Source organism: Trichoderma harzianum (genome assembly GCF_003025095.1).
Source record: "Trichoderma harzianum CBS 226.95 unplaced genomic scaffold M431scaffold_13, whole genome shotgun sequence".
NCBI lineage: Eukaryota > Fungi > Ascomycota > Sordariomycetes > Hypocreales > Hypocreaceae > Trichoderma > Trichoderma harzianum.
Window position 1 is genome coordinate 95,524 of NW_020209261.1, and position 13,256 is coordinate 108,779.

General features: G+C 46.1%; 4 protein-coding genes across 4 annotated transcripts; 2 read left to right on the plus strand and 2 right to left on the minus strand.

Moving 5' to 3' along the window:
- Positions 1-52: 52 nt before the first annotated feature.
- M431DRAFT_243577 (hypothetical protein) lies at positions 53-5,495 on the plus strand. Its single transcript, XM_024913730.1, has 5 exons — positions 53-131; positions 228-856; positions 912-951; positions 1,004-3,739; positions 3,807-5,495. The coding sequence occupies exons 2-5, from the start codon at positions 231-233 to the stop codon at positions 5,466-5,468; spliced, it is 5,064 nt and encodes a 1,687-aa protein (XP_024770342.1). The 5' UTR covers positions 53-131; positions 228-230; the 3' UTR covers positions 5,469-5,495.
- A 707-nt stretch (positions 5,496-6,202) lies between these two features.
- On the plus strand, positions 6,203-7,893 carry M431DRAFT_123338 (hypothetical protein). The gene is made up of 2 exons (XM_024912193.1): positions 6,203-6,860; positions 6,922-7,893. Exons 1-2 carry the CDS (start codon positions 6,445-6,447, stop codon positions 7,769-7,771), a joined length of 1,266 nt encoding a protein of 421 aa, XP_024770343.1. The 5' UTR covers positions 6,203-6,444; the 3' UTR covers positions 7,772-7,893.
- A 330-nt stretch (positions 7,894-8,223) lies between these two features.
- Positions 8,224-9,069, minus strand: M431DRAFT_94123 (hypothetical protein; the record flags this gene model as incomplete). The annotated part of the gene is made up of 3 exons (XM_024924553.1): positions 8,224-8,362; positions 8,421-8,753; positions 8,828-9,069. The coding sequence occupies 3 exons, from the start codon at positions 9,067-9,069 to the stop codon at positions 8,224-8,226; spliced, it is 714 nt and encodes a 237-aa protein (XP_024770344.1).
- A 1,723-nt stretch (positions 9,070-10,792) lies between these two features.
- Positions 10,793-12,246, minus strand: M431DRAFT_511586 (hypothetical protein). Its single transcript, XM_024919685.1, has one exon. It carries the CDS (start codon positions 12,240-12,242, stop codon positions 10,899-10,901), a length of 1,344 nt encoding a protein of 447 aa, XP_024770345.1. The 5' UTR covers positions 12,243-12,246; the 3' UTR covers positions 10,793-10,898.
- Positions 12,247-13,256: the final 1,010 nt, after the last annotated feature.

Genomic DNA, 13,256 nt, shown 5'->3' on the forward strand with positions numbered 1-13,256 from the left:
CCTATCGAGTTAGAGATTGACCAATGAGTACACACTCCCATCTTCCGATCCCTGTCTCTTGGAAGTCCAGCTGCCGTACACCGCGACTTTGAATCCCACGGTTCAAACACGAGCCCGGGATATGCATACAGGTTCGGATCCTAGGACTCTTTACGCGGAACTAACGAGCCGCAATTTTCCGCAATTTCTGTTATTAGAAAAATGGCTTACAAAATAATTCGAACTAGAAAATGGACAGTTCACCTTCTCCACGCCGTCGGCACAGCGGCGATCAGCCGCCTCGGAGATACAGAGGTATCTCTGCTGGGACTTCCAACAGTAAACGGCTGAGCTCACCCAAACCGGATTTCCGTCCCTTTTACGAAAATAACTATAGAAATAAACTAAATTTTGATTCTCCCTACGAAGAATTACCCATACCAGAGGATCCAGCATCCTGGGAGTCTCATTACAGCACAGAATCTTACAACAGTCGAAACGCTTCATCAGGCACACCACCCCTACCCAGTGGTGGTAATGTTGCTAGGGAAAATGTCAGCAGTAGACCTAGCTTTGTTGAAGGGATTGAAAATGACGGGAAAAAAGCTGAAGAAGTTGAGGACGCCGGCCTGTCGTGCATAGTGACTCTTCCAAGCAACAACAAACAAAGCTTGCCTTACACAAATCTCACAGACTCGAACTCAGTGTGGAAAGTAGGAAAGAGCTACGATAAAAAGATTGGTACAACGCATCTCCAATCAATTTATTCAATAAAGTATTCCATAGGGGAGATGGGACAAGAAAAGATTACGCTCTTTTGCCCACAAGGCCCTATCAAAGACGATGACGATTCAGCAGTGGTGCAAGCCAAATGGCTGTAAGTAATCATATCGCCTCTTAAACTCTCCTCGGAGAATTGACTCTTTGGCTAGCCATGTTCAACGTTCTTCAAGGAGCGTCAAGGTCCTGGAGGTAGGATGCCATGGCTCATTGTTCCTGACTGCACTGACTAATGCTGATGTAGAAGCTCGTCATGGATTGCCCAATAATTAATGGAGATATTCGGAGAGTTGCCATTTTACTACTTGAAGCTGTCGAAAGATCCTTCCTCCGAGAAGCAGAAAATGGAGCATACATAGAGCCGGGTTCGGTTGTGCGTTTTACTGGCACTCGTCACATGCCTCACGACTCGAGCAATTTTGTGGTCACAGAACCTGTCATTTTTATTGCGTTCCCATTTGTGGAGTTGGCGTCATCGAGAAATACCCACGGGTCTCGTGAAAGAGATGAATACTATCCTCGAACTCTCCTTCAGAACCTTTACGGATTTGACGTCGTCACAAGCAGGGGCAAGCATCAAGTTATACACAAGATGTCGGCGGGCAGTCAGCCAAATGATACCTTATATGTCAATCAATTGTGGTGTCTTGTGATAGGGTCAGATATCCTGATAACCCTTTCAGACCGGCCAACGGACGATTTGCTGGGTGGATCAATTGAGAAACGTACCGACTATTTCAAGCAACCCTTAAGAATTGAGGTTATCGATACAAATGGCTCACAGCATAGCATGAGTATATCGTCAAAGACGCCATGGGTAGATCTCTTCCGACATGTGATATTTACCGTTCACGGTAATCTCATGAACATTATGGACTATGAGTTAGTGGACGAGGCAGACGAAGTAATAACGGCAGAAAGATGGGTTGAAATCGCAAAAGCAACGAAACTATCGCTACTTAAATTTTATCTCACCGAGCGAAAGACCCCAGCATCGCGCTCATCGAGTGTTTCTAGTCGAATCAGCAATCGTTCGGGCATTAGAAGACTTTTATTACTTGATTACGCACATCGCGACCGTCGCCACGGCTCAAAGGCCAGCACATCACGCCATTCTGAGGATAGATATGATGCGGATTCGTCTTCTGGCGAAAGAAGAGCGGTATCGAAAAGAACATCAACGCCAAGACCGCCTAGACATGGAAGGCCTCCCATCAACACTCGATCGTACAGTGAGCCCGCCGAGATCAAAGATCAAAGATCCAGAATAGAGGCAGAAATCTACCCAAAAGCCGAGAACAAAAGTCTTCCAACCATAATCACGCTTGACAGCAGCGACGAAAATTATTCCGAGCCCGAACGGGCAATTACATCGATGCGCGACTCTCAAGATGTGGGCAATAATGCTAGAGAGTCTCGCCAAAACGATGCCTCTCCGTACAATACATTCACACCAGAGAACCAGCAGTCGCCATCATCAGGCTATGTTGGCGAGGACATCCGCTATATGGGACCTCCGTCAAAGCATGACGATTCCTCGATGCACGAGCTACGAGCTATTGTAAGCGACATTGAAGAAAAGAAAGAAACTCTCACTCATCTCGAAGATCATTTTTCCTACCTTGGTGATGACGGCAAAGTCAAGGTATCCGAAGAAGAGGCCCCAGATGTACTGTTGCTGAAAGATACAGTCAGTTCCGCTGAGAATCCCAACATTCAAAAAGGAGATGATGAGTTACACGAACATAAAGAGACACCTTCAAGTCAATTGAATAGACCAGCAACGGCATATCAAAAAGTCCAGATAGAGGATGGATCTGAGTCTTCTGATGAGGACAAAACCGATAGACACACATACGACGATCCAACTCACGCTACTTTACAGGATACGACATCCGAGCTCAATCTAGATGATGATGACGACTTGATGCTAAAGAGCCAGAGAGGCCATTTTTATCCGTTCATCTCGCCTGATTTCGACAACCGGGAAAATACTTCAGAGAAAGGGTATTCTCTTAGAGATAGCGCCAGCTTTCCGCAGAGCGATTCATACAAGGGGCTCCGCTCACGATCCCGTTCTCTCTCAAGCTCCACAGATCATTCATTCTATTCGCGTGGAAGAACTCGTACGAGGAAAAGACGAGCTTGGAAGCGGGACAGTCCAAATTTGGTTCACGATTCTTCTTCGAGACCAGGAGTCCGCTTTCACCCCCAAATACAATACTCCGACTACCACGAAAATGCAGAGATGTCTCCTTACGGCAGTTCAAATGTTACCAAAGTGGAAGCGCTACCCGTACAAACAGCTGTGCCATTCTTTTTCTGGAAACAAAGCAGCGTCGCAAGCACATTCTCATCTCACGACAATGCAGAGCAGACCCTGATTAAGCTGCTTGATCAAATTGATGAGCGGATATCCGACGATCCTATTAGCAGGTACTATTCGAAAATTCCAGAATTGACTATGGATGATGTATTATCGAGACAGGAGTCGCTTCACGAGCCGGTCTTGGAAAATGACTTGGGCATCGGTCAGGGTGAATCTATCCAACCGAATAGTCTGAGTGCACAAGAAACGGTGGATTTGAGGACAGCCAACATATTAGGGCTCCGTTCCCCTGAAGATCAAACTGAAGTGCTGAATAAAGAGAGCGAAGACAACAATGCCGAACCTTTGGAAGCGCTCGGCACAAGGGTGGACAACGATCCAACAAACGCTGAAGTTCAGAGAAGCGACACTAAGCCCACATCTCACAATACATTCAATTCAACAAACAGCTCACCAGGTCGACAATCCAATGGAGAAACAAAATTTTACCAAACGCAGGCTCTTGGTCTCATAAGCCACGACAAAACGCTCGTTAAACAACTGGTTGGCATGAGCCAGCAGATTGTATGGTCATTCATACCAAACACGGGCGGGTCCAGGATACATACCTTGATGAAACGACTTTGGGGTTGTGTGGATATGATGTGCCTGGTGAGCGATTTTCATCTTCCGTCTCTATCACAATTCACCAATACTGATATAATTTGATCGACGGCAGCAACTTCTCTGGGAAGAGAGCCAGAGAGGACACGATTCTGAGTGCACATACATCATACGTAATTTCTCGAACCAAGTCAAGAAAACGGAGCACAAAAGACGAAAGCCAATCTCAGGAAAGATACATTATCTGGTTTGTGGAGATTGCAAGGCCGCAAAACCTTACCAATCAGCCAAGGATGCCTTGGATCATTTGCACGAAAAACACATTGACTGCCAGCATGGTGGTTCCGAGCGGCCGTACGACGACCCTTGCTATGTATGGCTGCATCGCATTTGGCACGATGGATACCCTATGCGGAGTTCGCGAGATGGACTCCTGGGGATCGTGGAGGATTTTATCGAGGAGCTTTCTTATATCAGCGACTACGTGAGAGAATTGCACAATATGACGGCAAGAGATTCTTCAGCGAGCGATACAGTATCAACGCCTCCTCTATCCGGGAATATTACTCACGCATTTCAACAAATTGTCAAAATGTTCATCTTTCGCTCAAAACAATTGTCGCTGGTAAATCGGCGGCGAGACTTGATCAGTGGAAGTTCATTGGAGAATTTTCCGTTGATTCAACGCATTGATCGGAAGATTGAAGAGCTTCTGTCCCTAGAAATGGATGCAAACGAACGCATCATAGATCTTTTAGAGAGCGCCAAGAAAGACATTTTCCTATCTGGCATCGGATCTCATTCGGAGATACTTGAGGCTGAGAGTGTCCGAGTCCAATTTCTCGCCTTAGCATTCATGTCAGGAATCCAACGGCCTCTTCTGCAGCCATCGTTTATGGGTCGCTCTTATGCAAAGGATACTCTTTTGCAGCTGTATAAAGAGTACACTTCTCGGCTTCATTTCCAAGCTAATAACCGGCCTCGGAAACGTGTTTTCTTAGATATCCATGGCCTCGAAGAAGAGCTTCAAGCGTTGGATAAATTGGTCGACAGCCAAGAAAGCTGTCTTTATAACGTTTTGACTGTTATCGATCCTCTCACTTCTCGATACACTACAGAGACGCGACTCCGAGAATTTCGGGCAGAAGTCCAATACGGCAATGTTCAATTACACCAACTGATAGAAAGACGGCGAGAAATTGACAATTTGGCGACAAGACTCTGGATTTTGAAGGATCAAGTGAAGCAAACGATTGAGATTATGGAAGAAGACCATGGAAAAGCGATCCGAGTTTTTACTGTCGTTACTCTATTTTTTCTGCCGTTGTCATTTGTGTCAAGCTTCTTCGGCATGAATACGGTAGACGTGAGGGATTCAAATTGGAACCAGCAGATCTTTTGGATTACCGGAATACCAATGACAGTAGTAGTTTTATCTCTGGCGTGGATTTACGGCTACAAAGGTGAAGAGATCCGTGATTGGATGATTCACAGAATGCAAGATCGAGGTCGGCAATATTGGCCATCAACGTATCACCATATGAGCAGTCGGACATCGCTTGATAAACGATGGAAGGAATGGAATCCAGCGACAGTGGTGAACCAAAATAGAACGGATAGACAAGACTTTAAGACTCTAATAAGGAGCAAAGTCCAGAATGTACCCGGCTGGCGGCGCAGCACTAACGAGAATTTTAAAGGGCTTAATGGGTCCGACGAGAGATTTATGATGAGAAGACGAAACACGGAAGATAGTTTGGCACCAATGAGGTGTTGATAGATTCATGGATAGTCAATGGAAGAGAACTGGGGGAGAGCAGAGAGTCTACAACTAGCACCTCCATCGAAAATGTGATAATTCTAGTACGTGATCAGTAATGAGGGATGAGAATATAATGAAATAGCTTGCAGATGCATCAACAATATAATAACTTGAGACTCTCCTCCTCACCATCATATACAATAAAATTGAACGATTGAGCAAAGATGTTGGATGCGTCTAAAGCACGGTGCAGCTGGTGTACCACCCGCACTTTGGCACGTGGTCAAAATCCGTAGCTATAACATATATGCCATTCTTGCTATTTGACAGGCTTTCAACATTTGGAATTTTATATATACATCCTGACTCTATCATTAGCATTCCGTGTTCTGCTTACTTTCGCACGACTGATTCTTGCGTCCAAACTCAATTTCGGCCCAGTTCTCATCAGACCAGCTTAAGCCCCGGTTGCAATGATCTCTACTGCTGCAGTTGGTGACGACGATATGGAGCCTGAGTGGCCTATGGACCTGTAAAGAAGAGACAACATTTCCACATCATATAGATATGCTAACCGCCTCAAAGTGACGACGCATTGCATTCCACCTACATGTCCATCTATTTACAGACGGACGATTTGGGGGCGGGGATGTGACTAAGCGCCCAGCCGCCAGACCAAGATCTGGAGGCTATTACTAAAAGTCAAATGGGCCAATCTTTGTCACGATCTCCCAGTTCCAATCCCTCCACGGAACAAGAGTGGATTTCGACAGCTCTGTTGGCGCTTAAGCCTGGCGCTTCCACTGCCAGTAAGAAGAGAGACGGAAACGGGCCTCATGGCCGGCGCCTAACCAGAGACGAACTGTTGCCTAAGAGCCTCTTGGGTCATTATCTATCCTCTATCCCCATTCTGCGAGCTGAAAAGAGAGGGAGCTCTCGACATATCCTCAATTCCACATCTTCATTAGCTAGCACTGAGATAACCGGCATCATGGCGGAAGCTATCGGGATAGCATCCGGACTGCTAGCACTGGGCCAGTTCGCTTTCCAGTCCAGTGTCGCTCTCTATGAGACAATCAACAGCTATCAATCTCACCAACAACGTGTGCGCGAGCTCGCGGAGGAAGCGGGCGCCCTGAGTGAGGTGCTGGACTCGCTGGTTGAGACAGTCAAGGCGACAACCGACATTGATCTTTCTTCGCTTGAGGTGCCTCTGCGACAGTGCGGCAAGGCCTGCCAAACCTTTGAGCAGCAAATAAAGAAGGTCTCGTCAAGATCTACCGGCACTCGGACAAGTCTCAGAGATTGGGCAAAGCTGCGATACATGGGAGAAGACATGGATGGCTTCAGGCGACTGCTCGCCGGCTACAAGATGACCATCACAATTGCCCTCACGGACGCAAACCTGTAAGTGCTCTGCATTTCTTGCGTCCATCCATGACATATCTAACTTTATTATCTTGAGCAGTCGCAGATCCGCCGCCACTGCTGAAAACATAGAGGGCTACAATGATCTCATATGTAGCGCTAGAGAGCAGTTTGAAGATCGTCTCGAGGGGATAAATGAAAAGCTTGACGAGCTACTTGGGAAGAGCGTGTCAGATTCTACTCTGGATACGTCTGAGCTGATGCAGATCAAGGAGGAGAAATTGAGCACGGAAAAGAGTCTAGCGATTGTCGCCCAGCTGTCCAGTCACATCGCAGAACTTCAAGTCAAGTATGCGAGAGATCCTGCCGCGAGCACAGCTGGTAGTTCCAATAAGGGCTCCATGTCCGAGAAGATTACCCACGAGGGTTTGCAAGAGTGCCAACACAGCCTTACACGCATGGCGGCGAAACTGAAGGAACACGAGAGGCTTCTCTTCAATCGGCTGACGGAAAAGATGAAGGCCTCAAGTTCGACCCCAGAGGAAGCGGCCGATATTGCCCGGTTAAGAGAAGAGTGGGAGTCAACCTTTGAGTCCATGAATATCCTATCCAAGGCAGGATCTTATTTTGAGAAAGAAACCAGCGTGATAGAGAACCATGCGACCGGCGACGCTCACCAGATCATGGTCGCCACCGACGAAAAGACTCTTCATGGAACAAATCGAGGGCTAGGATGGAGGTCAAGGCAGATCGGCGGGCGCATGAATGACGAAACAGTGCGACAGATATCGCGAGACATGGTGACGGTCACAATCAGGAATGTGTATGATGAACAACCGTCTGCACGCAAGGGCACTCCAACGGGACCAGCTGACAGGGAACCAGTTAGTCGACACACCGAGTTCCATGAACGATACGGAGAAGGATTCAAGTTGACATCTATGAAATGAACTTGTTCAAATATGTATTTTTAGCGTTTCTTTAGCTGCTTGTATTGTTTACAAAGTATTCTAACTAATATGCAACCTCAAGTCAATGTTAACTAAGCCGAACCCATGCGGGCCACACCAAGGCGTTCTCTTCAAGCAAGAAATAGAGGTGTATGTGATTACAATCTGATTGATGATCTTTTTAACACGACAGATGAAGCTTGTGTTACAGGGGTCATTGGAAGCTAAGCTGATGTTACACTAAGCTACGGAGTGTAGCAAAGCAAGTAAAAGACGAGTTTGCAGGGTAGAGATGAATTTTCATGTATAAAATTACGCTAATCAGTTTAACAGCAAGTTGTTATCAGCGTCGTGATTCGTAATGTAGTCTATAATTATTTCTATACCTCTCTTCGTAAGCATTCTCGCGGTTCAAACGGTCCAAGCGCTTATCAACGTCTATTCAATGCACATCAAGCCATTGGCTTCAAAGCATACATCCGCACTGGGAGAAGCCTCATAGCCCCGGTCTCGGGAAACCCTCTCTGCAGCTCCGTTGCAACAAGCTTCAAGTTGGCCTGTTCAAAGATACTCCGAAATTTGGTATCCTCCCTACCAGCATATTAGCCACTTAGTCCAACACGTTTGCTCTTCCCCTCGGAGACCTCACCTTGTGACACTGCTGTCCTCTTCGTCGAAATCATCATATCCCTTTGTGCTCTGGTTTTCTTTCAGAACGATAATTCCATCTGGGTTCAGGACCTCCTGACACCGGCCAAGAAATTCCACCAGCTGTATGTCAGTCAAGTGGCCTACACACCACTGCACCCAAATCAAGTCATACCGCACGTCTTCGGTCGGCCGCCAGTCTTGTAGACCAACATTGAAGACGGTTCGCACCCCAGGCTTTGTTTGAAGCGCCGCTGTGAACTTGGCCACAGGCTCAACGACATCAACCTGCTCGGCTATAGGGAGCAGGAGGCCTTCTGTTACCCTCCCGATGCTACAGGGCTCACATCATGTTAGCCATCAGTTCTAGCGTCCACTTATATACGATTGCATGTACAAGGCACTGACCCTGCTCCACCCTCCAGTGCATTTATCACCTTGTGCCGACCATTCTTGCTGCCGATGCCCAACTTAGCTAAGAAGGTGCGTGAGCCCTGGAGGTCCGTCCTCAAAATGCCATGGAATCCCTGTACTGCAGGGATGCCGCCTAACATGCCATTGACATCAGCACTGATGCCCTCCCAGTATTTTAGGCCATCCTCCTTGCTAATAAAGCTGTCGGCGGGCGTTGAATCGTCTGGATTTGACATCTGGTGGCTGCTGTTGGACGGCTGAATGGTTAGCTGCCCAACACTGTGTACTCTTAGGAAAATCTTACAAGCGCAATAGATACAGCAGAACTGAGGAATGCTTTAAAACTTACGTAGAGAGACCAAAATGGCCGTAAGTTCGTTATCAGAATTTTTTAATAAGGCTGGATGCCCCTTGTGACCAATCTTTGCTTGCTCGTCATCGGGCTGTAACTCGAAGTTTTTACTCTCACTAAGCCACAAATTACATACCTAGGTACATGTGTATACAGATGACTAATTCCATAGAATCACGTGCACAGCGTTTTATCTACGGGCAGCCAAATGGAAACGGAAAAAGAATTCTTGTTTCCTGCTCTACATTATTCTACAGATGTTTGGCTATTCAAATAATAGCAGAGGCTTAAAAGCTGATGATTCCATTTTATGGATGATTTGATTCTCATTACTCTGACAGCGCACTTAGCTACATATATGCATGCTTCAAGGCATTACAACCATTGAGAATTGGGACCAGAAACTCTATATCAGATCCATTGATTCACTTTACTAAACTGTAGTTCTGCTGTGTTCCAAGGGTGAAAAAAAAGACATTAAAATGAGTCCAGCCGGTCGGAATCAGCGAAAAGCACTATATTTTACAGGTTCTGGCCTTTTAACCCTATGCAGAACCGATTGTCTTCCCCATGTATGACGTTTTGAGGCAACAATACAGGTGCCTTGCCGTCCCCTTTCTCCACGTGGACCGCCTGGCTTGGGACATACGCATTCAGAGATCAGGAAAGTGGCTTTCCGCAAATTGCCATTATTTATGCGTCGAACTATGCTCGAGGTTGATCTTTTTCAGGGAAACGAAGGGTATTTTTGCCCTGATATGAATTGTGCTGTTTCCACCCTGCCTGGCAAACACATCAACTTCATCTGTCCCCAGATCCAACAAGAGATTGGTATAGGAAGTAAAACAAATTCTGGGGAGAGGAAGTGAATTTGGTCCCATTTGGGTGGGTTGGCGCATTGAACAGTCGCTATCTGAAGTGTTTTGGAGGCATCATTGCGTTATTCCACTACGTAGCTCGACACTTACTTCCAAATGGGAACATTACAATACCAACCGGTGTCCAAGAGTCAATTTGAGTGCACTTCACAAAATTGTTGAGGGTGGCCGGGTTTGCAATATGGGATGAGAGGCGAGTGGAGGCCATGAAAAACTTGACCCGATTCACGGGGCTTCAGACGGATTGAATTGTGAGTGAAGACATCACGCTAGAATTGTGGGAGCAGCCCTCTGGATTATGGAGTGAAATAAATGGTTTGCTTGAGTTACATACTTGCTGATATGTAAGTAGTTTAGAGGAGGCATTGAATGTCGGAGAGATATCAATCATTACTTCAATAAAAAATAATTCTTCTTCCAGTAACTTATAACAACAGCTCGAAAAGCATAGGCCAATCTTTTATAGCATGTTTCTCTTTACATCCAATTTTTGAATTGAACCAAACTCTGTTTTATTTGCTGTTTTATTTGCTGTCTTCTGATAACTATACATGGTCGATGGAGGCTTCAGCCTATAGAGCGTCTCTGTGTACAAAGAAAGAAGCTGTCAGCGGTGAGGAACTTTGACCTATATATCGTAAGTATTTCTTTTAGAGTACTTCAGTGACACGAATTATCCAGGTAAATTAGTTCAGATATACCCGAAAGGGGCGAGTGCCAACGTAAACAGCATAACGTAATGGATAATTCTCAACTATGATATAGCTAACGAGCAATACAAAATATTCATCATCCTCTTCAAGCACCACTTCTTGCTCTGTGCCATTGTGTTGCCCTAGGAGGCTGCTACGGATGCTCGTTGCTTCCTCTTGGGTCTGAGAGGAAGTTCTGCAAGCTGGCCTTCTCCAGGCTTCTCTCCATCATTCGAAAGCTCTGGAGATTTCTTTTGAATAGTCGCTAATGCCATTCCTTCTGAGATAATCTCAAGGGATAACCCAGCCTCTGTAGCCTCTTTTTGGACCTCATGCCCACCTTTCAATAATACCGGTAGGTCCAAGCGACACATCGGGCCAACTATTTCATATGCCTCAGCAGAAAGCTTCCATTCTTTGTCCTTTTTAACGTACGCGGGCATCTGGACAAATGTTTCTATGGTCGTAACGGTCTCGAAAATCTTGTCTCTATCAGCCTCGAACCATTCTCTGTGACCCCCACCACATTTCTCACAGGCTCCAATCAAGATATTATCATGAAACAACTGCGCTTGGATAATTTTTTCAGCCTGTCGCGCTCCACGAAATTTTGATTCAGTCTCGTGAATGATCTTTGTGTCGGTTCCATAGCAGTTTCTGGGTTGCCGCAATCTCTGTTCTGCGCCTATGGTCGAGAATCCGATCTTGTATAAGCCAGGAATATTCTTATGCTCAAGGATATAGACTGTGCCTTCTTTCATCATTCCCTCCTTTGGGTGGCTGTTGATCACTTGAAATACTGACGTGTTGTCTCGTTTTGATAATTTGCGTCTTGGAGCGCGAACATCTCCAAGACCACGGATTTTCCCTCCTGTTTTTGGACTGCCCTTGGGAATATTCATTTTCTTATCGGCCTTTGCAGTATCGGATAAGATGAGAATCTCTTTGGTGACGACTTTCTCATGTTTCTCCCAGATACCTTCCGAGTCACAGTCTGAAACCGGTTCGTCGTAAATCGGTCCACCAGAAAGAGAGGTCTTAGACAGCAGATCGCTAATTTCCGATACAGATGTTGAAAGAATGTATTCAGATGATGAGAATGGAGAGGGGGATGCAGATGGAGACATCGGCGGCGAACTGGAAGCGGCGGTTGTTTGTTGCTCTACCCATTCACGAAAAGACTCGAGAGCGGCTTCAACATGGCGGTTGCAGTGCGTGTAGGTGATAAAAAGCTCTAGCTTCTCGTATAAAATATCCGTTTCAGGACACCTCACCATACTCTTGAACTCGACAAAGAGCTTCTCGACTTCTGCGTGTTGGCTTTGAAGCCACCCGTTGTTTTGACACCGACGTGAGCGGTCCTTAAGCAAAGCGCTACACGGAAGCGGCTTAGAATTATTACCGCGGTGTGTAAACTCATCGAGACTTGCTTGTATATAGGCAAGCTCTTCAAAGACGGGATTTTGAATGGAGTTGGTAGTGGCCATATTGCAATGTCGAGTCTCTGTATGGTAAAGCACAGATATGTTTGACATCAATCAGGCCTCAAGAGCAGCATATATGAGTATATATATACATATTGAGCAGATATACCTGGTGTCGGCAAACGTGGACGCATGGGTTGGATTCAACCGGCAAATTGTACGCCGACTGCACCGCCATCTTGATGAGCCTTGTAGGTCGGTCACCGGTTTAGACATAGTATTCTTTGTACTCAGTATGCGGAATCAAGATGCAGCTAATCCAAATGGGAAACTAATTTGAAGGATCATAATTATGTTTGATCGTCTTGAGTTAAGACTGTTCGGCGTGGCCGCGTGATATACAGGTAGCAAACGATACGCCCTAGGCTCGTACAAGGATAGAAGTACAGATACATATACCTGCTGTTTTGAAGGCTAAGTGAACTGTTTATGAAGTAAGATGGTTATTTTTTTAGGTATTTTGTCTATATCAAGGCCATGGAGACAATTCTACAGATTACGTGCTGCCGGACCGTTGTTCTCCGCCAGTGCCAGGTATCAATTATATATGTATCAAGATAGCATCTTCAGTCATACACTCTCCGTCAAATTCAAGGCTCAAAGTACTTTAAATCGAATCCATGACAATTCAATGGGAGCCTTCTACGTTTTGCGAGCTCCAGCTCCAGGTGTGAAACTTGCACTCATATGATGCATATTGCGAGTCAAATTGCAACCTAAGAAAGCCCATGTTTCGCAGGTATCTGTACTTTTGCGGGGGCAATCTGCGTCTTTGAAGTAGACCGATCGGCTAAAATCCGTCCCCAGAAATAGATGGCCCGTGTCTATCGAATGACCTCTTCTGAAACTTCGAAAGATGTTGTTGGTTCTACGTCTTCAGCAACGACCCAAACAGGACAAGACTTGCACTAGGCGAGGCGCAATGCTACCAGGTTGATGAACTTGGCCAATAAAGGCTCGACCATATATTAGCGTTCCGCCCGCCCGGCACGGCCCATTCCCAAACCACGAGGAGTT